Source organism: Dermochelys coriacea, chromosome 4 (genome assembly GCF_009764565.3).
Source record: "Dermochelys coriacea isolate rDerCor1 chromosome 4, rDerCor1.pri.v4, whole genome shotgun sequence".
In the NCBI taxonomy this organism is placed as follows: Eukaryota; Metazoa; Chordata; order Testudines; family Dermochelyidae; genus Dermochelys; species Dermochelys coriacea.
The window spans coordinates 15,243,386-15,265,212 of record NC_050071.1 but is presented as its reverse complement, the minus strand read 5'-3'; the positions used below and the strand labels follow the sequence as shown (position 1 = coordinate 15,265,212).

The 21,827-nt window shown below is 45.2% G+C and overlaps 1 protein-coding gene across 1 annotated transcript in view; it reads right to left on the bottom strand.

Annotated features, from left to right (window-relative positions):
• Positions 1-21,827, bottom strand: part of FRAS1 (Fraser extracellular matrix complex subunit 1) — a 302,180-nt gene that overhangs the window by 128,906 nt on the left and 151,447 nt on the right. The window contains 4 exon segments of the mRNA XM_038399497.2: positions 4,520-4,693; positions 5,667-5,807; positions 6,213-6,353; positions 10,271-10,414. Of these exon segments, the coding sequence (XP_038255425.1) occupies positions 4,520-4,693; positions 5,667-5,807; positions 6,213-6,353; positions 10,271-10,414 (600 nt within the window).

The window sequence follows — 21,827 nt, the reverse complement described above, 5'->3', positions numbered from 1 at the left end:
CACACACACAAAGATGTTGGTCAGGGGTGTGTTTTTTCACACCCGAGTGACAAAAAGTTTTGCCGACGTAAGTGCTAGTGTAGAAATGGTCTTATACCTTCCCCATCCTCCCTGGAATAGCAGCGGGCTTCTGCCCTTCCATAGGAGCAGCACACTGGGAAATCATCTGTCACTGTCGGTCCACATACTTGTGTCGGCCTTCCCTGTCTCTACATTCTGTGGCCTTGCCCCAGCACCATTCTGTGGCAGCAGCAACAGCTCTATTGAGGACTAGTCACTTGACTTCTCAGCTAATAAGGGAAATCAGCCCTGATTAACAGGACTGTCCAGCCTGAAATAAGAGTGTGAGAGAGAGCTGAAATAAATCACTGCCACATGCACAATCAATGATTCTATGCTTTTGCACCCCAAAACAGGCCAACTGCAACTCTGCTTATTGTTATCCATTTGTATTAGAGCAGAGACTACAGGACCCAGCGGAGATCCGAGCCCCATTGTTTTAGGCACTGTACAACAGAGCTTCTCAACCGTGGGTCCAAAGCCCCCTGTGGATCTGCGAGCCCTTTCAAGCGGGCTGTGGGGTCCCGCAGCTGAAATCCAGAGACCAATCCCCGGGCACCTCCTGTGGGGCTGAAGCCCCAATCCTCAGCGCTCCCCACAGGGCTAAACCCACGAGGTGTGGGGCTGAAGCCCTGATCCCCAGCACTCCAGTGGGGCTGAAGCCTTGATCCTCGGTGCCCCCTGTGGGGCTGAAGCCCCGATCGCTGAAGCCCCGATGCCTAGCACCCTCTGCGGAACTGAAGCCGGGAGGCGTGGGGCTGAAGCCATGAGCCCTGGTGCTCCCTGTGGGGCAGAAGCCCTGAGCCCATGGGCAGAGTTGGGGACATGGAGGGCATTACCCCTCCGTCCCCAAGCTGCAACGCAAGAGCATGGCACTACCGAGGGCAGTTCCACAACTCCCCGCATCTCCTCTCCTCTCCCCTCCCGTTGGCTAGGTCAGAGGTGGGAAGCCAGAGTCGGGCAGTGTGGGGCATCTGCTGCTTTGGCTGGTGCCATGGAGCAGGCAGCAGCAGCGTTCCCTCCTCTCCTTCTGGTGCCCAGAGTCGAAGCTGCTCCTCAGCTCCCAGCCCCATTTGCTCCTGAAGAGGCAGCCAGTAAGAGCCACCTGGGGGCAGAGACCCGGCTCCCTGGCAGATCCCTCCGAGAACAGGGTCCACAGGGGAGCCTTCCCAGCACACAGCACTTAGTACCCCTCTCCCTGCACGCTGAGCTACCCCCTGCCCATGCACAGCCCCTAGCTACCCCCTGCCTGCTCCCTGAGCTACCCCCTCCCTGCACCCTGAGCTACCCCCTGCCCGCGCACAGCCCCTAGGTACCCCCTGCCTGCACCCTGAGATACCCACTGCCCGCACACGGCCCCTAGGTGCCCCCTGCCTATACCCTGAGCTACCCCCTGCCCGCACACAGCCCGTAGGTACCACCTGCCTGCACCCTGAGCTACCCCCTGCCCGTGCACAGCCCCTAGGTACCCCCTGCCCACACACAGCCCCTAGGTAACAAGTGTCTGCACCCTGAGCAACCCCCCTGCCCGCACAAAGCCCCTAGGCTACCCCCTCCCTGCACCCTGAGCTACCCCCTGCCCGCACACAGCCCCTAGCTACCCCCTCCCTGCACCCTGAGCTACCCCCTGCCCACGCACAGCCCCTAGATACCCCCTGCCTGCACCCTGAGCTACCCCGGACAGGCTGAGTGGCCTGCTGAGGTGAGTCAGGGGGTGGAGGTGGCGCTCCCTCCTGGATCCCACCATGCGGACCTGGCTCGAGCCCTTCTGGCACCTTCCACGCCAAAATAGAAGTCAAACTACACCTAAGCCCAAGGCCCCTACCCCAAGGCCTCCCGACTCCCACTGGGCCCTGGAGTTTTTATAGCAAGTCAAGGGGGGCCTCAGAGAGAAAAAGGTTGAGAACCCGTGCTGCAGAACACAAAGTCTGGGGCAGGCAGGGACTGTTTCTAAGAGCTTACAGTCTAAACTGACAAGACGGACAAAGGATGGGAGGAAACAGGCACCAGGAGGTGAAGGAACTTGCCCAAGGTCACTCAGTGGGTCAGTAGCAGAGCTAGGAGCAGCACCCAGGGATCCTGACCACTGGAGCACACAGCCTCTGGTGTAGCTAATTCCACTGAAATCAAGAGAGTTAGACCAGGGATCAATTTGACCCAATGTTGTCAGGGAAATTTCAAGAGTTTCAGATTATGTACAGGAATGTTTCCGTGGATACTTGAGAAATCCAAACCTGTATGGAGAAAACTTTCAAGCCTGACCTCTCAAACAGTAAATGCAAATTTTGCCTATTTATAGGCATTTGTTCACATCAATTGCAGAGTTTGCATTGCTAGAAGGGTGAATAAGCAACTTCCATCAAGTTACTTTTAGAGCCAAGCCCCAGTGAGAGCTGGGGCTCTCGGCTTCATGGCAGCGAGTCTAGGAGCCCTGTAAGGCCAGTGCTTTCCCCACGCTGTGGGCCCTGGCAGCCTTTGTCATGGCAAGTTCATTGAACCCAAGATGCTTCGGTGTAACGTGCCAGGTTCTAAAATTGGCATCTTCCAATGAAATTGTTTCTTAGAAATATTCCAGCCTGCTCTGCAGCAGACCCTTTGCTGATGTATTGCCATAGCTCTATGGACTTAAATGGCGCGATGACAATTTGCACCTGCTGAAGATCCGCCTCTAGAAATTTAAGAATCAAGAAAAACAACAAGTTCTTGTTATCCATCCCCACGCACCTGCAATTGCGCTGAAAACAATGACTGGAATGTTACTTGAAGAAAAATGTCAAGAGTGATTGAATTATGGATTTGAGGCTGGCACAGAAAACACTTAGGACAATCAAGAGATGTTCTCTTCTCTTGCTTGCCTCTTAATCGCTTAAATCTACATACGTGCAAATTCCTTTTGTTTGGCGCCTGTTCAGCTGACTGTAAGATGGATACAAACCTGACGCTGACGCCTTTGAGAGGAGAACCAGAGCACTATACCTGTTACAGCCTGTACAGCTGATTGTTTTGCAGAACGATCTTGAGTTAACAATGTGTTTTTCTCTTTTAAGCACCTCTAAGGCAAGAAATGACCCTCCAGCAAATTTCTGTGAAACGAATACACTAGATAAGTTTTATGTTACAGTCATTACCAGCAAACACAAAGCGCGTATGGGGGAAGCACTCAAATTAGACGAATAGAGTATCTAGCCTATGAGAATGCTCATTCTGTGTAGGGGCTCATGGGACTCTTTCTGCAGAGCTGTCATTTGTAAAGTACCATCTCACTTCGGACTTTGATTGGCGATGTCATGCCTGCGCTAATTCTGATCAAGCCAGCACTCTAGAACTAACAGCATATGCAGGGGCAGTGGGAGAGGCTAGCTGTCCTGAGTATGTCCCGAGGGTTTCAGAGGGGATTGTACTCGAGTGGCTAGCCCATCCCACTGCTTGCACTGCTGCAGCTACGCTACTGCTGTTAGCACACTAGCTAGTGAGTATGTGCCTACCTGGAAAGTCCACCCCCTGCTCCAGTGTACACATAGCCTAAGTCTGAAGGTGGGCTGAGCTGGTTCCAGGTTTCCACAGAAAACTTTTCACCGGCCCTGCCTGCACTGCGTGAAAAGTTGTTGTAGCAAACTGTGCCATGTACCTGCTTGCAAAGCTGTCCCAAGCTTTATACAGCCATTGGTTCTACTAGCTGGTTGCAACATCCAGACTAGCACTCTTATAGTCTGGGTTTGGCTGACCCAGTGCAATCTACAATGGTTTCCTCTCAGCATGGCTGGGAAGCCACAAGCATTCCACCTGTATCACTTCAGCCTGTCCTCCTAATGTCATTCCACAATGTAAGGCCTTCTGTTTGGAGTTTACCTAAAAGTCTCTGTTCCCAGTCACAGTGCTGGGCATTATGGGATAGGTCCGTCAGGATACCCAGAATGCATTAAGATAGCCATGGCTGAAAGGTGTGCTGGGTGCAGACTTGCTCAAACAGTTCTTTACAAAAGCAGCACTCCTGTTAAACTGCTTCAGGGACAAGCAAGACAACTAAACATTTTCTGCAACCCCTGCAAGAATTTCCGCACTTGGAGCTTGCTCCTGCTCCAGTTGAAGTCACTGGAGAAACTCCTACCATTGCGTTCAATGGAGCGGGAACACCAATGCAGACCTACTCTAGGAGCCATAAAAACGTACCCGGACCTGCTAGAATCTTACACATTTTTAAAATGATATTTTCTCTCAAAAACACCAGCGTTCAGGACAAACATCAGCTGAGCACATTTAGGTTATGAAACGCTACACGTTTCAGGTCAATAACTTATTGGTGCCATAAACCAGACAATAGCTTGTAGCATGTCACAAGCACATCCCGTATCACACACACACACCATCAGTCATTCCCAGTACTGTATTTAAAACCTAATGAAAACTGGCACGTACGTTGAAAGCACTTAAGTATCATTTGGTCAACTCTTTTCCTCACCTCTGCACACTCTGGTGTTCTCGAGGTAGAATCGGGCTTTGCACTGAGAAAGGCAAATGCCATACGGTGCTCCCTCGAGGAGCTGTCCAGGCTGCAATACGTCCTCTGGCTTCCTGCACTGGGTGCAGTGAGAGTTCTCTGGCCCCACACAGGCATGGCAAGATGGATGGCAACCTATACAAGAGCAATGGAATATGAAGTCATGGATCAAAGGACATCATCCTTAAATTGACAGAAGCCGGATAATCTGAAGGCAAACCATAGAATCCTGTCATAAAAATGAGAGCTGGTGGGAAAAAAATAGATAAATCATTTTCTTCAGCCACCTCGGAGTGTTGGATTGCTCCTTAAAGGAGATTCGTCAAGCATTACACGTGGATGGGTTTCTCTCAAGCGCCTGCCAAATTTGACTCCCTTTGAAGTGAATGGGAGTTTTATCACCCATTTCCAGAGGAGCAGACTTAGGCCAATGCATCTGAAAATCCCACCAGATAATTTTAAATGAGTTAACTTATGGGGTATGTGCAGCTTCCTTTGGGAGGCTATTCCACAATCCAGTGGGATGCTTTGTTTTATATAATGAAATGGTGATAACCGATTTGACATCTTTTCCCAATTAAAAAATAAAATCTATTTTTTTTCAAAATCCTAAAGGGGAGAACACTGCAGCTTGGTGTTTTAGGCAACTCAATTTTCCTTTTACCTGTAGAGCTGCATAAACCAACACTATGTTGTTGGGGAAGCTGAGGAGAGACAGGGAGGAGGGGAAAAGGATGGTTTTGAAGGGTTTATGAGAAGTGTAAACTGAGTCCCCTGAATGTTCATACTTTCCTTTGCAGCCCAGGGGAAATTAACTTTTGTATGAGCAAATCCACTGAATTTTAATATAAAATTGTATGCACAGTTAAATGTCATTAGAAAAATATAGGAAACATTGTCATGTTGGCCTATTGTTTAAAAAATAAAAAAATAATCAGTTGTGTGTGTTTGTTGTGCAGGAAAAATGAAGCAAAAAGTGGGAATTTCACACACCTCACCTTACTTCAGTATACGATAATGGGGCAGAATCTCAGCTGCTCTAAATCAGCTAATGGAATTTGACTGATTTACATTTTACTGAGGATCTGGTTCAAAATACATAGTTTACCTTTGCAAACATTGTGATCGTGATAAAAGCCCTCTCCGCAGGCAGGCAGACACTGGCCCTGGCGCAATCCCAGAGAAAGGGAACAGGAAGTGCATTGGGTAGCTAATGGTCCAATACAACTGGCACAAGAATTGTGACAAGCTGGTGGAGAAATAGAGAGCATATAAGTGGAATAGCATACTTAATCTGCTTGTAGTCATGCTGCTGGTTACTGTACCATGCTGCCAACCAAGTCATCTCTCACTCTGCACACATCCACAGTATTCGGTCACATGTTAAAGTAATAACAGTGAGGATAATAAATAATAAGAAAAATAATTCCCTCTTGCATAGTGCTTTTCACTCATAGATCTCAAAACACTTTGCAAAGGAGATCATTTAAAATAATCCACCCCGAGTTAACTGAATGACTTAAAAACTCAAACCCCCTGTCTCCTCAAACAATTCTGTACCCCACCCACTCGCAAAAGAAGATGAGCTTCAGAACGTGCCTTGAAAGTCATCAGAAAGGTCACGCAACAAGTGCCAAGCAGAATTGCCTCTTACCTCTGCATCTCTGAGTGTTGTCTGTGTAATACCCACCAGGGCATTCTGAAATGCATTTCCCACTGTGTAACATCTTATCTGAAGCACAGGTTAAACATCTGGGTTGGTCTGAATAACATATTTCACAGGAGTGGTCACAAGCTGCCAAGAGGACAGATCATTAATGAAATGCACCATTATGAAAGGAACAGCGGTATTCCCAATCTGGTTGTATGTATACAATATAGCAAAATATAGTCATGCCCAGCTCCTTCCTTGTGTTGGAGACACTTTCAAATGTTACAGTAAATCAAACCCTTCCTTTTGCCTTTCACTGCATGCCTAGTAACATGTATGAAAGAAGTCAGAACAGATCTCTAATTGCCCTAAAGAACTGGTGGAATTCAGAATGACACCATAGTAGAAACAGCAGCAGCTGCTCTGCACTAGTGCTCTCACTACTGCTACCACCAGTGGAGATGCACTCCTATTACAGCAACAGTGGAAAATTGTCAGTAAAGAATTAGTGAGACATGGCCTCTGGAGACTCCGAAAATCCTAAAGCTCCTCTTCTCAGGAATTGTAGATTTGAAAAAAAAAGGCTCATGTCCCATCTGCTCCCGGCCCAGATAAATTCTTAGCAATGTATACAATTTTCATTTTCCATCAGAGAGAGACTTGAGAGTTAACACCCCATCGAGATGAATGTAAGGGGGAAAAGGTCACCACCCTCTTTCACATTTTCTGAATGCAGCAGACATCAGTTTGCATTCGGAGGGTTTTCTTCATAACCGTAAGTATTACTAAAGACATCTGGAGAGGTGTAACAACAGAGATAACATACGAGCAGAATCAATTAAAAGTGATGGAGAGACACTCAGTCACGCATCCCATAAGCTCATGATTTGGGAGTCTGGAATATGGATCAAGACTTGGACACAGTCCCTGATAGTTCCTGTTCATAAAAACAGGAACCTGGCTGTTTGTGCAATAATTTCCACAATCTCATTATTGATATACCCTAGCAAAATAATACTGAGCACCATCCTGAAGAGAAAGCCCAAGAGACAGAACTTTCTGGCTGAAGAACAAGCTGGGTTTAGACCCAAAGAGACACAGTGGAGCAAATATTCAATCTAGTGCTAGGCTAGCTAGTGCTAGGAAATGGCGGGAAGGTGATCCATATCCTCATGGATTTTGCTGAAGTAGATGGCATAAGCCTCTTTGGACAATCCTGCGGCCACTCGGAGTTGGTGAAAATGTAATACGGCGGATACAAAAGCTCTACAGCAGTGCAAAGGCTTCAGTGTTTGCGGGGTATGAGCAAAGCAGTTGGTTTGACCTGAGGATAGGAGTCAGGCAAGGCTGCATGTTATTTCTGACCCTTTTCAACCGTTATCTTGAAGAAATTGTAAGAAGAGCCAGTGATGGAAACCTACAGGAGGGTGTACAAGTGGACAAACAATTAATTATCTGTGTTTCGTCAGTGATATTGATATTGACCTGATTGGATGGTCACAAGAAGAGGTGCAAAAATTTCTAGAAAGGTCAGCGAGGGAAGCAGAGAAATTAGATATACAGAGATCAAAGGAAAAGACAAGAGCAATGGTGACATCTAAGTCTGTTGAAAAGGCGAAGATATTTCTACCCACATCTGAGGAGGCACTGGAGTGTGTTGAGCACTCCAAAGAGCTGGGTAGTGTGACGATAAGGGATGCCGAACTCTTAGAGACCCCAGACATAGAACTGGATTCATGACTGCTGCTCTAGCAACATTCAACCACATCTGGAATCATAGAATATCAGGGTTGGAAGGCACCTCAGGAGGTCATCTAGGTCAACCCCCCGCTCAAAGCAGGACCAATCCCCAGCTAAATCATCCCAGCCAGGGCTAACTTCTAAGGAAGGAGATTCCATCACCCGCGTAGGTAACGCATTCCAGTGTTTCACCACCCTCCTAGTGAAAAAGTTTTTCCTAATATTCAACCTAAACCTCCCCCACTGCAACTTGAGACCATTACTCCTTGTTCTGTTATCTGCTACCACTGAGAACAGTCCAGATCCATCCTCTTTGGAACCCCCTTTCAGGTAGTTGAAAGCAGCTATCAAATCCCCCCTCATTCTTCTTTTCCGCAGACTAAACAGTTCCCTCAGTCTCTCCTCATAAGTCATGTGTTCCAGTCCTCTAATCATTTTTGTTGCCCTCCACTGGACTCTTTCCAATTTTTCCACATCCTTCTTGTAGTGTGGGGCCCAAAACTGGACACAGCACTCCAGATGAGGCCTCACCAATGTCGAATAGAGGGGAACGATAACATCCCTCAATCTGCTGGCAATGCCCCTACTTATACATCCCAAAATGCCATTGGCCTTCTTGGCAACAAGGGCACACTGTTGACTCATATCCAGCTTCTAGTCCACTGTAACCCCTAGGTCCTTTTCTGCAGAACTGCTGCCGAACCATTCGGTCCCTAGTCTGTAGTGGTGCATGGGATTCTTCCGTCCTAAGTGCAGGACTCTGCACTTGTTCTTGTTGAACCTCATCAGATTTCTTTTGGTCCAATCCTCTAATTTGTCTAGGACCCTCTGTATCCATCCCTACCCTCCAGCGTATCTACCTCTCCTCCCAGTTTAGTGTCATCTGCAAACTTGCTGAGGGTGCAATCCACACCATCCTCCAGATCATTTATGAAGATATTGAACAAAACCGGCCCGAGGACTGACCCTTGGGGCACTCCACTTGATACCAGCTGCCAACTAGACATGCAAAGGTATTACCATGAAGTATAAAATGACATTGCTGCAGTCTCTTGCCTGTGTGTGCGTGAGATACGGATGCTAAGACAACAGACACTGAAGAGGCTTTCTGCCTTTGAATTGAAATGCTACCGGTGACAGCGGCGCATTAGCTGTATCTCCCACTTGACTAACAAGGAGGTAATCACCCGAATTTACAGCATAAATGGAGCGATAGCTGATATCGTGAAGACTATCAGACGAGAATAATTAGAGTTTGCGGGACCCGTGAGTTGGATGAGCAGAGGAATATTGTCAGAGCAAGGTTTGCAGCGATTGGTGTCAAATGCCAGCGGAAGGGGACACCCACAGCGAGCGTGGTTTGACAATGTGGCCGGCTGGATGGGAGGCAGTATGGTGCACTTCTTAAGGCTGCATGAAGACCGTGAAACGTGGCAGAAGATAGCTGGACAGCGACTCCTGCGTGTTGTGATTTTACCATTCATTGCGATGTGATGCGACGGTGCTTTGCACAACACGAATGACGACGAACGACATCGATGCAGAGCAAGCTCCTCACGTACGTGAGTATTCCCCCGTTCATCTCACTTTGTGAGTTCCCGGGTTAGCTGAGGCAGCACGCTTACTTTTGGGATTTGTAGAGTGCAACAACCACCACGTAATCTCCCCAGTGCCAATTTCGTTCAGGTAGATGGGACATCAGAAACTCTTAGGAAGGGCAGATTATCCCATATCCGCCTACTGAAGGGTTTGTCTCACCTCCTCTGAAGCAGCAGTTAGCGACCACTGTCAGAGACAGGTTAGTACACTAGATGGACCTTGGATCTGATCCACTTTGGCAACTCCTACATTTTTTCCCCATTATCTGCCCAGCTCTACCAGTCTCTAAAAACTTATATTCATTGCCCCCTTTCCTTCTCTTTCTCTCTGTCCTCCAAAAGATTCCCCCGTGCTGCAGGCATTGTTTAGTCACCGAGCTGTGGATTACTGCACATCGTCAAGCAATCTGCTGGCAAAGGTCGTTGCTCTTTCCACAGTCAAGTGGATTTGTCAAGCCCGAAGGATCATCTCATTTTTGCTTTCATGCTGCTCAGTGAACAAAACAGCCTTAAACCTTTCAGCATCTGATAATTTTAAATGAGCTAGTAAATCTTATAAACAAGTAGCAGCATTTCTCGCTAAATATTTATGGAATAGGTGTGTTTGGTCTCTCAGATATATATCTACAATCACATTTGCTGGCTGGCTACACAACATATTGATTCCCTTCTGTCATGCATGTGCAAAGTTCGTGTCAGAGAAAAAGAGAAACAGGGATTTACCATTGCAGATTCCATTCTTCATATAAAACCCGTGACCACAGCTGACCACACAGAGCCCGGCATTTAAAACGTGAGACCCATCCTTGCAGGCCAAGCAGTTGTTCTCAGCAGACCCCCAGCATGCAGAGCAGGACTCATGACAAGCTTAAAGGAAAAAGATTAACAGATTAATGAAAAACCACATTGCCACTGAGTTTTTAAAAATGAGTTTTGTAGCAATTTGCCTATTTGCACTTTCACTCCTAAAATAACATGGGCTTTTTGTGCTTTTAAAAATCACTGGTGTGTTGAGTTTGATATTTTCATCTAGGCTAGTCACGCTTTTGGGGAACTCCATTTACATCCCAATTTTGCTTCTGCAAAATAGCTAAGTGCAAATTAGAATAGTGGCTGCGGCTACAATTAAACACTTAGAGGAGCAACTTTGATTATTGTAAAATATACATATTCGTATAGCATTGACCAGGATTTGGGCTTCATGGTACTAGGTGGAAACAGTCTGCCCTGCATTACATGTAAACAAAACCACCAGATCTTTACAGGCAGACTCCTGTAAGGACCCACTGATATCAATGGAACTACATGAGAGTGCAAAGGTCCGTCCATGAGGATCTGATTGCAAAAGGTGGGGTAGGGAGGGTCGTCTAAGCAAACTGCCATTGCCAAAAAAAAAAAAAAAAAAAAAAAAAAGGCCACCCTTTTGAAAATGATTTTTACTATCCTCCAAAAACTCTGCTTTGGGGGCTATGGGCTGCTGAACTCCACCCCCCGACTGATTCTGTCTGAACAGGGAAGGAATTATGCCACGGAATCATAGTTTGCTGGGAACTAGTAATTCATGGGGACAGGTTGAAACTGTCTCTTTGTGGCAGGTTCCCATTAAAGTGCACATTGTGCACTGTGAATCTTTTCCCTTATATGGCCAAAAGAAGGGAATGGAAATGCCCCAATTATAATGAGCAGGCTAATACCTTTATCTTTGGGTAAACTCTGCAGTAAGGCCATCACCCAGTAATTGTTTGGATATTCCTGCAGTATATTACATACATACACCATTCAGGCAATGAATATGTTCTCTCTTAAGCGGAAGAAGATACTAGTACATGCACAGGACTCAAGAAACCTTTCAACATACTAATTTTTTGCAAAGAAATGAATGACGGTAGGGGCTAAATTCTGCTCTCCTACATAGCTGTGAGACCCAATTCACTTTGAGACTACGAGTTTAATTGAGAGGAAAATCCAGCCCACTCTGGTTAGCCTTTCATGGTATTTGTGTGGCTGTTACGTCATGTTAAATCATGCTGTCAGTGCTCACATACCCTGTGCAAATTACAGCACTTTCAGAATTAATTTTTTTTCCTGATTACACCCATATATGTTCTAAAGATTTTCTCAATTTTATAGTCTCACAAGGCACATCTATGCTTGTATTCCCGTTCTATGAAAGGTGGAGTGAAACAGAGTCCTAAAGGCATATGTCCTGAACTTGCAGACATTCACGAAACCCACCTCTCAGGAAAACAAACTGCATTTGCCATTTGTAAAGTAAGATGCAATCCTCCAGTGTGGTTGTACCGGAGGTTCTGCAGTGACGTTCACATCATCTCAGCAGCACTTGCATTCAGAAATTCAAACGGTATACACCACACAACAGAACCACTAACCCAGGAACCTATCCTTGCAACAAAGCCCGTTGCCAACTCTGTCCACATATCTATTCAGGGGACACCATCATAGGGCCTAATCACATCAGCCACACTATCAGAGGCTCGTTCACCTGCGCATCTACCAATGTGATATATGCCATCTTGTGCCAGCAATGCCCCTCTGCCATGTACATTGGTCAAACTGGACAGTCTCTACGTAAAAGAATAAATGGACACAAATCAGATGTCAAGAATTATAACATTCAAAAACCAGTTGGAGAACACTTCAATCTCTCCAGTCACTCGATTACAGACCTGAGGGTGGCTATCCTTCAACAAAAAAACTTCAAAAACAGACTCCAATGAGAGACTGCTGAATTGGAATTAATTTGCAAACTGGATACAATTAACTTAGGCTTGAATAGAGACTGGGAATGGATGAGTCATTACACAAAGTAAAACTATTTCCCCATGTTATTTCTCCCCCACCCCACCCCCCATTGTTCCTCAGATGTTCTTGTTAACTGCTGGAAATAGCCTACCTTGCTTGTCACCATGAAAGGTTTTCCTCCTTCCCCCCCTGCTGCTGGTGATGGCTCATCTTAAGTGATCACTCTCCTTACAGTGTGTATGATAAAACCCATTGTTTCATGTTCTCTTTGTGTGTATATCAATCTCCCCTCCGTAATTTTCCACCAAATGCATCCAATGAAGTGAGCTGTAGCTCACAAAAGCTTATGCTCAAATAAATTTGTTAGTCTCTAAGGTGCCACAAGTACTCCTTTTATTTTTGCGAATACAGACTAACATGGCTGCTACTCTGAAACCTGTTTATATGAAAGCTATTTCTAACACAGAAGGAGCTGCAATTATGGTACCCAGACTGTATAAAATGCAAAAATCAGGAGGCAAAAACAACTACTCATGAGGGAATACATGATTTGCATTGGGGAGCTTAAATTTCATTATCTAATGCACATTTATTTAAAGTAGGGATAGGAGAGAAGCTCGTTTAAAAAAAAAGAACAGACCCATGCTCCGCAGTGATCTGCCCCAGAATAGATGAGAATGGGCTTGTTTCCAATAAAAGAGGAACATGCCTAACTTTTGCAGGGAAAGCAAGGACAGAACCAAGGAGAGGATACTGCAATTAGAGACCAGGGTAGATGGCTGCCACTGACTCTAAAACACGTTCATTTCCACAAAAATAAGAGGTCACTTATTCCCCACCCATTTATTCCAAGTGTTTTAATTCCTCTTTTATCTGCTGGAGTACATAGCATTCTTCCCTGTTGTTTTTGTTTTACTGACAAACTGGAGCATCTGTTTAGGTACTTATATCACCCTCATCACCATAGCAGCTGAGACACTCCCGACCATTAAGGGATTTTACCCTCACAAAACCCCTTTGAGGCAGGGCACTGCTATTACCCTCAGTGAACAGATGGGGATCTGAGGTACAGAGAGACTAAGTGACTTGCCCAAGGTCACACAAGAATTGGACCTAACATTCCTGAGTCCAAGTCCAGTGCTCTGTTCACTAGACTATCCTTCCTCCTCTATCATCCCTTCCTACTATCGATTGCTTTACTCTCCACCCATTTCTCTCTTCCCCTTCTGTTCCCTTGCAATTTGCTGCTCTCTTCCTCATCTTCTTCTCTCCTGTTTCTTCTTGCCTTACTTTTCCTCCCTTTCTCTTTCCTGATTGCTCCAGAGCATTATCGGCAGTCTGAGTCACACATTTTAAGGCAGAAGAGATCAAAGCACAGGCTGTAGAATTTCACCAGTAATTCCTGAGGAGAAGGCAATTATTCCATTTCACAGGTGAACACTATCAAGCCCATAAACTTGTGATCAAATTAGAGCAGAGATGCAGGCTCAATTTAAAAAGATTGCAAATAATGATAAATTTACCACTTTCCTTCGCAAAATGAACCAGTGGTTAATTTCCCTCGCTGACAGAAAGTTGTATCTGATTTCCAATTTCAGTTTTTCTAACCTCAACTTCCAGCCATTGGATTTTGTTATGCTAAATTTAGGAGGCTCTTGAAATCAGGTGTGCTCTTCCTTTGTAGGTACTTACAGGTTGTTATCAAGTCCCCTCTCAACCTTCTCTTCAATATGGTACATGGATGGACCTCCTTAATTCTCTCATCCTAAAGCAGATTTTCCAGACCTTGAATCCTTCGTGTAGTACATCTCCAATTTTTCACCATCTTTTTTCAAGCATGGACACCAGAATGGAACACAGTATTGCCGCAATGGACTCACCAATGCCACATGAGCAAGTTACATCATCTTCCTGACATTCTCATTTACACACTGGAGGACTGCAGAAGCCCTTTGAGACACAGGATCGCATCGGGAGCTCATGGTCAGCTGATTGTCTGCAATGACCCCTAAGTCCTTTCCAGAGTCACTGCTTTCCAAAATAAGCTCCCCATTCTGTAAACATGGTTTATGTTCTCTGCTCCTTAAGGTATGTCCCTGCATTTGGCTGCCTTAAAGCATATGTTATTGTACTGAACCCAGATCAGTCAGGGCAATTAAGATTGCTCTGAATCAGTGACTATTTTTCACCCTCATTTACTGCCCCAACCCCTATCTGCAAAGTGAAACGCACTACAGTCATTGGCAAGTTTCACTTTGAACACAGGCAACAAAGAGGAAGGGATTGGAATAGAATGGGTAAGTTTTAGGCAGGGTGAGTTTCGGGACAGGCAGGATGCAGCACACTTCATTGGAAACCAAGCAGATTCCTGCTCAGGCCAGACGCGGATACAAACCGGCACTATTTGAAGGTCAGATACATTTGGTTAAGTACTCCCCCCTTCTCCATCTTGCTCTGATTCCCAGTTGCCTCCCCTGCCTTTGGCAATGATCCTGCAAAACCAATGCAGGATCTCAGCAGCTCTGGAAGCCTCTACTAAGGCAGATGTTGTCTTCACATTTTATCTTTCTCTGGGGTGTGATAACTTCTGAGTTATCTTTGATCTAGCAGAGCCGGAGAGAGAGAGACCTGACAATAACAAGCAGCTCAGCAGAGGCTGCCAGACCTACTGAGAAGATGGAATGAACTTGGCAGGATAGCACCATGAACATGGAACCTTTTGGGGTCAAGGCCGTTGGAAGTCAGGGAAGGAAAGAGAAGTATTGAGAGTCTGCGGAACAAGCCAGAGAGCTGATCTTGGAGGAGGGACAAAGGAAGGATCAGGGACTCAATAGCTTGAAGAGTCTGAGGGGGAAGAGGAGGATGAGGAGGGGCAGACTGGTGGGGGCTGAAAGAATCAAAACTACAGATCATTCTCAATAAGTTAGCAAACATTCAGGGTCTTCTCTGAATCAAACATCTGAGTCTCTCAATTTATTTCAGCCAGGTTACCATTGGCAGTTAAGCTAATTGCTCAGATAGCGTTAATGAGTAACTTCCTCAGGTGGCGCCACTGAATGAAGGTATTTGCCAGGAAAGACAGTGATTAGCTTGGCCTCCTTTCAATGCACTGCTACAGCTGTCAGGTGTAGCATGCATGCTGGTGCTGGACTTAAGCCGTGCTAACATGGCCGGCAGCAAAACCAATCCACTTCCATAGTCAAAGAAGCAGCACCTGCATAAGGTATCAGCTGCAGGTCTCCCAATGAATATCAAACTTGGCCCAATTCATGCTCTTATATAAACCTTCAGCTCTCACGCCCACAATGACAGGCATCAGGCAATTTCTCTTTGCCTGCCTGCCCTGAGGGTTGCTGTTTTAAAAATGCAACAGCTATTGATATCCCCAAGATATCTTTGTTCTGTTGGTCTACAGTAACTTAAACACTAAAGGAAAGTACATCAACAGAAACTATGTGGTTGCTGGAAAGCACTCACAGACCACTTGGCTTTGTTTAGCTCAGATCTTTCTAGAGATAACTGAATGGTGGTGTTGCTTGCAAGGCAGGCCGGAACGCAGAGCATGCATGGGGCCAAAGGAGAGAGGACATATGCTATGGAACCAAATAGGAAAAAGTGAGTGTCACATCACGCCCATATTCTTCATAGAAATATGCTTATGATATGAATATGGCAAAACTAAGATGTATTGGATGCAAAATGGGTCTTGTGAGATTCAGTCAAAAGGTTATGATTTATCCAATACGATTATCCTATTTGTATGCATGTATCATGGCTGTATCCAAAGTTAGGAACATAAACACTGTATCAATTGCAAAAGTGATTGCATCTGGGAAATGCCCACCAGACAGTAGGCAATCAGCCTGAATGGGCCATTAGGAAGAACAATAAGTCTTTGAAGATACTAATCTCCCACCTTCTTGAGATGCTTCCCCAGTTGCTGCTTTGACACTACAGGGTCAGGTGATTGTGTCACCTGATTCTAGACCCCCATCTTGGGCTTTCAGTGTTTTTCCATTAAGAGGGGTCTGACTGGGAAACAAAAGATTTTATTAAAGGCTGGAGAGTGAGTTAATCAGGGTTGCCGGTTCTTCACATAATCCCTGCCCAGGATGACTTCTGGAAACACCTAAAACTGATCTGGGGTGAAGGCCTGGGATCCAGGCTGAGAAAGGTCAACCTGAGAAGGGTATATCTGGAAGTTTAAGCTGCAAGCAGTGAAGTTTACCTTCAAGAAACTCTGCCACCAGTATAAAACAACATTTAGGGTCAGAAATGACTATTTGTAGACAGTTTCTGTAATGTATTAAGACTAGTTTGCATGTTTTGTTTTATTTGCTCAGTAATCTGCTTTCATCTGATTGCTGTCCCTTATAATCACTTAAAATCTGTCTTTTGTAGTTAATAAACTTTTCTTTGTTTTCTATAAACCAGTTTGTACAATTCATATCTAGGGAAGGAGAGGCAAAACGCTGTGCATATCTCCCTCCAGATTGAGGGAGGGGATAATTTTTATGAGCTTGCGCTGTACAGATCTCTCTAATCAGCACAAGACAATATTATTCTGGATTTACACCCTAAAGGAGATGTGCACAGGAGTGCTGGGTAACTCCCTGATCTGAATCTTCCCACACAGAGCTGATTTCAATCTGTGTCTGCAGCTGGGTGTGGCCTTACCTGTGTGTGTGCTAGAGAAGGCTTGAGGGCCTGGCACAGCAAAGACAGGATGAGGAAAAGCCCAGGCTGGTGGAACAGGCGGGCTCAATGGGACCCCAGTATATCAGGTGGCATCCTGAACAGGAAGTCCACCCCGTCACATGAGGACCCTACAGGGTTGGGCCAGAAGCCAAAGGGGCTTTCTGTACTTCAAATGACCTATTCCTCTGCTTAGCTTAAATATTTTGTTGTACAGAGAGCTGGTTCCATCTAGGAAACAAACTCTGTTCCATTTTTTTCATTGATAGTATAGGATACCTTATCCTTCCACTTGTCTTCCACAGCATATATCTTTGTTCTCTAAAGAGACCCAGCAAATGTCGAGTGCACAGATTCTCTGTGAGTGCCCACCAAATCACCCTCCAGCAGCTATAATACCCATCTTTTCACCCCTTCCCCCAAAAAATTATGGGAGGAAAGAGGGCTGGATGTGGGGAAGGGGAGTGGGTAAGATTTTGTTTGGGAGTGAGACGTGGAAGGCTGTAGACATTGCTGATTTTGAAAGCAGGGATTATGCAAACAAAACCATTTTTAGTGACTCCAAGCTGTCAGGATGTAGTTCTGCTAATTTGGCTTTTTGTCCTTTATCATCACAAGTGGTGACACAAATGTATCGTTATGAAGGTTCACAGTGTGCCTGGCCCTGCAGAGAGAGGGTGCAAAGACTCCATAGGTATGGCTACACAGCAAAGAAAAACCTGTGGCTGGCCTGTACCTGCTGACTTGGGCTCGAGCTGTGAGGCTGTTTCATTGCTGTGTAGATTCCTGGGTTTGGGCTGGCAGGGTCCTAGAGCCCAGGCTGCAACCGAAGCCCACATGAAAGAGCCCTGCAATCTGAGCCCAAGTCTGCTGGCACAGTCCAGCTGCGGGTGCCTAGTTGCTTGCTGTATAGACCTACCCCATGAGTCGGACACCAGCCATGCTGACCCATTCCCCAGGTGGGCAGAGTCAGTAGAGCTGGCAGTGTACAGAGGAGGCCATATGCTGTATCTTCTCAAAGAGGGGCAGCAGCAGCAGCTGGACTCCCAAAGGCATCGTCTTCCCCCAAATGCTCCCACTGAGCCAATGAGCTTTCAACATCACTGTAAAACAGCCAGGCCCTTTTGAACCACCTTAGGAGTGCTTGCCTCATCCCATGATAGTACTTACTGCTTCTACACACCTATTTTCATCAGCACAAGTGAGGGCCATAAAGCTGAGCATATGGGGAATTGTGTCTGATCACTGGCAAGTGCACAAACTTGCAGACCCCAAACCCAACAAGATGTCATAAGAAACCCACAACCCTCATCACACAAAGATATCAACATCACCGTGAGGTGCAGCAGGTGAATATTGTTTTCTCCATTTTACAGAGGGGAAACGGAGATGTAGACGACCCAACTTTTCAAAGTCTCTAGTGAGCTCAAGCACCTCAATTTTTGGGTGTCCAACTGGAGAGACCTTAAAGGAGCCTGATTTTTAGGAAGTGCTAAGCACCCACACTCAAAAATCAGGCCCTTTTCAGCTATCTTCAGCTTGATACCCAAAAAACAAGCCACTCAAAACCACTAGCCGCTGTAGGCTCACGAGACTCGCTCACAGTCATACAGCAAACCTGTGTCAAGAGCTGATCATGGAACTCAGATCTCCTGACTTCCAAGCCTTTGCTTATCCCATTAGACTAAACTTCCTTCTACAACATAGCAAGCCATAACTAGGTCACCATCAGCCTTATCATTGATTGGCTTATCAATTATTGGTTTCAATAATTTGCTTATTATATATAAATGAGCTCATTCGGGTAACAGAGGACAACACAGGTGGTGAAAATCTCTTCCCTACTGATTTTTCAGGACTATATTACAAGCTTCAAGGAACCTTCCCACAGTCTAGTACTCTCAGTTTTGTTTCTTTATATTTCAAGAGGGGAAAGGGGGGCCCCTTCCCCCCATTCACTTAATTCTTCATGGATGGATGAGTCTTTCAAATTTTGGTTTCACTTCAGTGCTAAATTAGGAGCATTCCAATGCTGCCAAGTTAAAGGGTTTGATTCACATCTCTGTTACTCTAGATTTATGAGTTCCAGCAGTATAAAACTGGTGTAGAACAGAGCTGAGCCATGCTCAATGTTTTCAAGAGAAAAGAACTCTTGCAAAGCGCTGGCTTCCTCCTTGAGGAAAAGAAACCCATGCATTTATAAAAGCATCTGTGCTCTGCTGCATTCAAGATTAATATGAGTCTGCCCGGAACCACTTGTAAATGTGGCATAACTGACATGTTTCATTAAAGCTCTTTGACTAAAGCATAGTGCTTCCTGCACTCAGCCATTTAACTCCCTTTCGGTTGGTCACAATTCAGAGTAAAAATTCATTTAAAGTTTCTTTCCTCAAAAGATTTCTCAGAAATCCCATCTGCATCACTGCAGGTGTGAAGATCACAAGCCGTTTTGTGACTGCAAGAGATTAACACTAACAGCGTCGTAAAAGGAACTCATGGAATTATTTGAGAAATAGTTGCCTGACTTTTGAAAGACAAGGTGTTTTCAACAATTCTGTCATGGATATCTAAATAACTCGTAAACTGAACAGTTCGTTGCAAGGTAGTGCTAACTACCTGTAGTAATTCTATTTAGCAATACCGAGACCTCTTTTCTCAAAAGATGAGCTTCTATAACTAAGATAGAATAAAGAACCATTAATAAAGAGTCTAGAGAGTCATTAATAAAAATCCAAGCACTTTGGTATGATGTAGGCTTTGTTTGTTACAATCTGGTTACATATTTCAATATTCTCATTTGGATAGGACAAAGCAACAACGCCCGAGTTCTGTCTAGACTTTGCAGGGAGCATTAATCCTGAAAATGTTCATAATTAAGTTGCAGGGAAAAGCAAGAATGGGGGCACTGAAGACTGCAAGTCCTTCATCTGTCTTGCTTTTCAGGGCACAGGTCATTCTTTTTTCACTCACTTGACTTTTCTTCTCTCCGCCTTTTTCTTATTCATTTCTGTCTCATCTCAGCACAGCAGACTCCATGTGTCACTCTGCTCTACCTCTGTCTCTCACTGATCCCATGAATATTAATCATGCAGTTAGTTAACTGAATAAGCCTCCTTACTGATTTTCAATTTCCCTTTTTCCTTAATGGCTTTACTGTTTTATAGCAAAACAAACCCCATTATTAGAGCAAGGGGGGAAAAACCCACCACATCAAACCAATTCAGTCAAATGTTCTTTTTAGTTTTAGATTAGTTTTTCTTTAAAAAAAAAAAAAAAAGTGATGAAGCAAGACTGAATCTTTGTGGCTTGTTCATATACTGCAGAAAGCAGTCCTGCAAAGGCAGAAGGATGGACTAGGTAATCTGTTCTCACAGGTCTTTTCCCTTTCTAGGGTCAGATCCTCTACACCAATTTACACCACTTGAGGATCTGATCAATCCTATATATGATTCTATTGACAAACTTACTGTAGGCATTAATAAAACATGCTGCTTCCTGGCCAGCTGAAGGACAGTTTGGACAACCTCACTGCACGCATACAAAAACAAAGAGCATACAAAGAAAGGTTGGATGGAAATGAATTATGGAATGGGTCTGAAATTTGAGGCTTTCTCTGCCAGTTTTATTTTATGCAGAAAATGCAGCCGGGCAGAACTAAAGCAAATTGGTTTAATTCCCCAGAGGAAACATGAACAAATTTTCCCAGCAACTTTCCACTCCAGGCATGCATGGGTACGAACATGGATGGAATGCAAAGCCAGTTCACTGCAAACCGGCAATAAAATGAAACATTAGCCTTTTCTAGCTGCCTTTACAGTGCATGGCCATTGCCACTTAAAAGACCAGGAGCAGGCAGAAAGGGAATGGTAAAATAAAACAAACTAAAAGATTAATTAGAACTTGGATTGCAAATTCTTTTAGGCTGGGACTGCCTTTTCATTATATGTGTATACAGCATCTGGCACAATGGGGCCCAGATCTTTAATCGGGGTATCTCGAGATTGATCCAATTCTATTACTCAAAGATAAGGTCATTCAGCCCTGGTCTACACTGCGGGGGAAGGGGGAGATCGATCTAAGTTATGCAACTTCAGCTACGTGAATAACGTAGGTGAAGTTGATGTACTTAGATCGACTTACCATGGTATCTTCACCACGGTAAGTCAACTGCTGCCGCTCCCCCGTCGACTCCGCTGCGCCTCTCATGGCTCTGGAGTTGACGGGAGAGCGCTCGGGGGTTGATTTATTACGTCTAGAGTAGACACGATAAATTGATCCCCGCTGGATCGATCGCTGCCCACCAATCCGGCAGGTAGTGAAGACATACCCTTAGACAGGAGCATTCAAAATCTGAAATCTATCGTAAACCCTTTGGGCCAGACAGTTATAGAAAAGCAGTGGTCAAGAATCCAACTCCTGCTTTAGATCTCAATTCAGCAAAGACACTTAAGTATGTGCTTTACTTTGAGCAACTGGGTATTTCCACAGAAGTCATTAGGACTGCTCAGGTGCTTGGAGTCCACATGTGTTCAGGTGCTTGGCCTGGTCTCAGAAAGAATTACAACCCCTCTAAAAAGGCCAATATCATAAGGAGAAAAGTGCTGAATTTAAATATCTGTCAGGATGAAAGAGGCTGAATCACAGTTTGGACAAAGAAAGAATATTTCAAAGGAATCGGACAGAAAGCCCCACTTTCCCGATCCTAATCCCAACCTTTAGAAACGTATAGAGATACACTCATTTAGAGACACTTTCCCCTGTTTTGTGGAACTCGTGATTAACAGGGTAAGACTCCCTAAATATTCCTGATGCGAACAGCTAC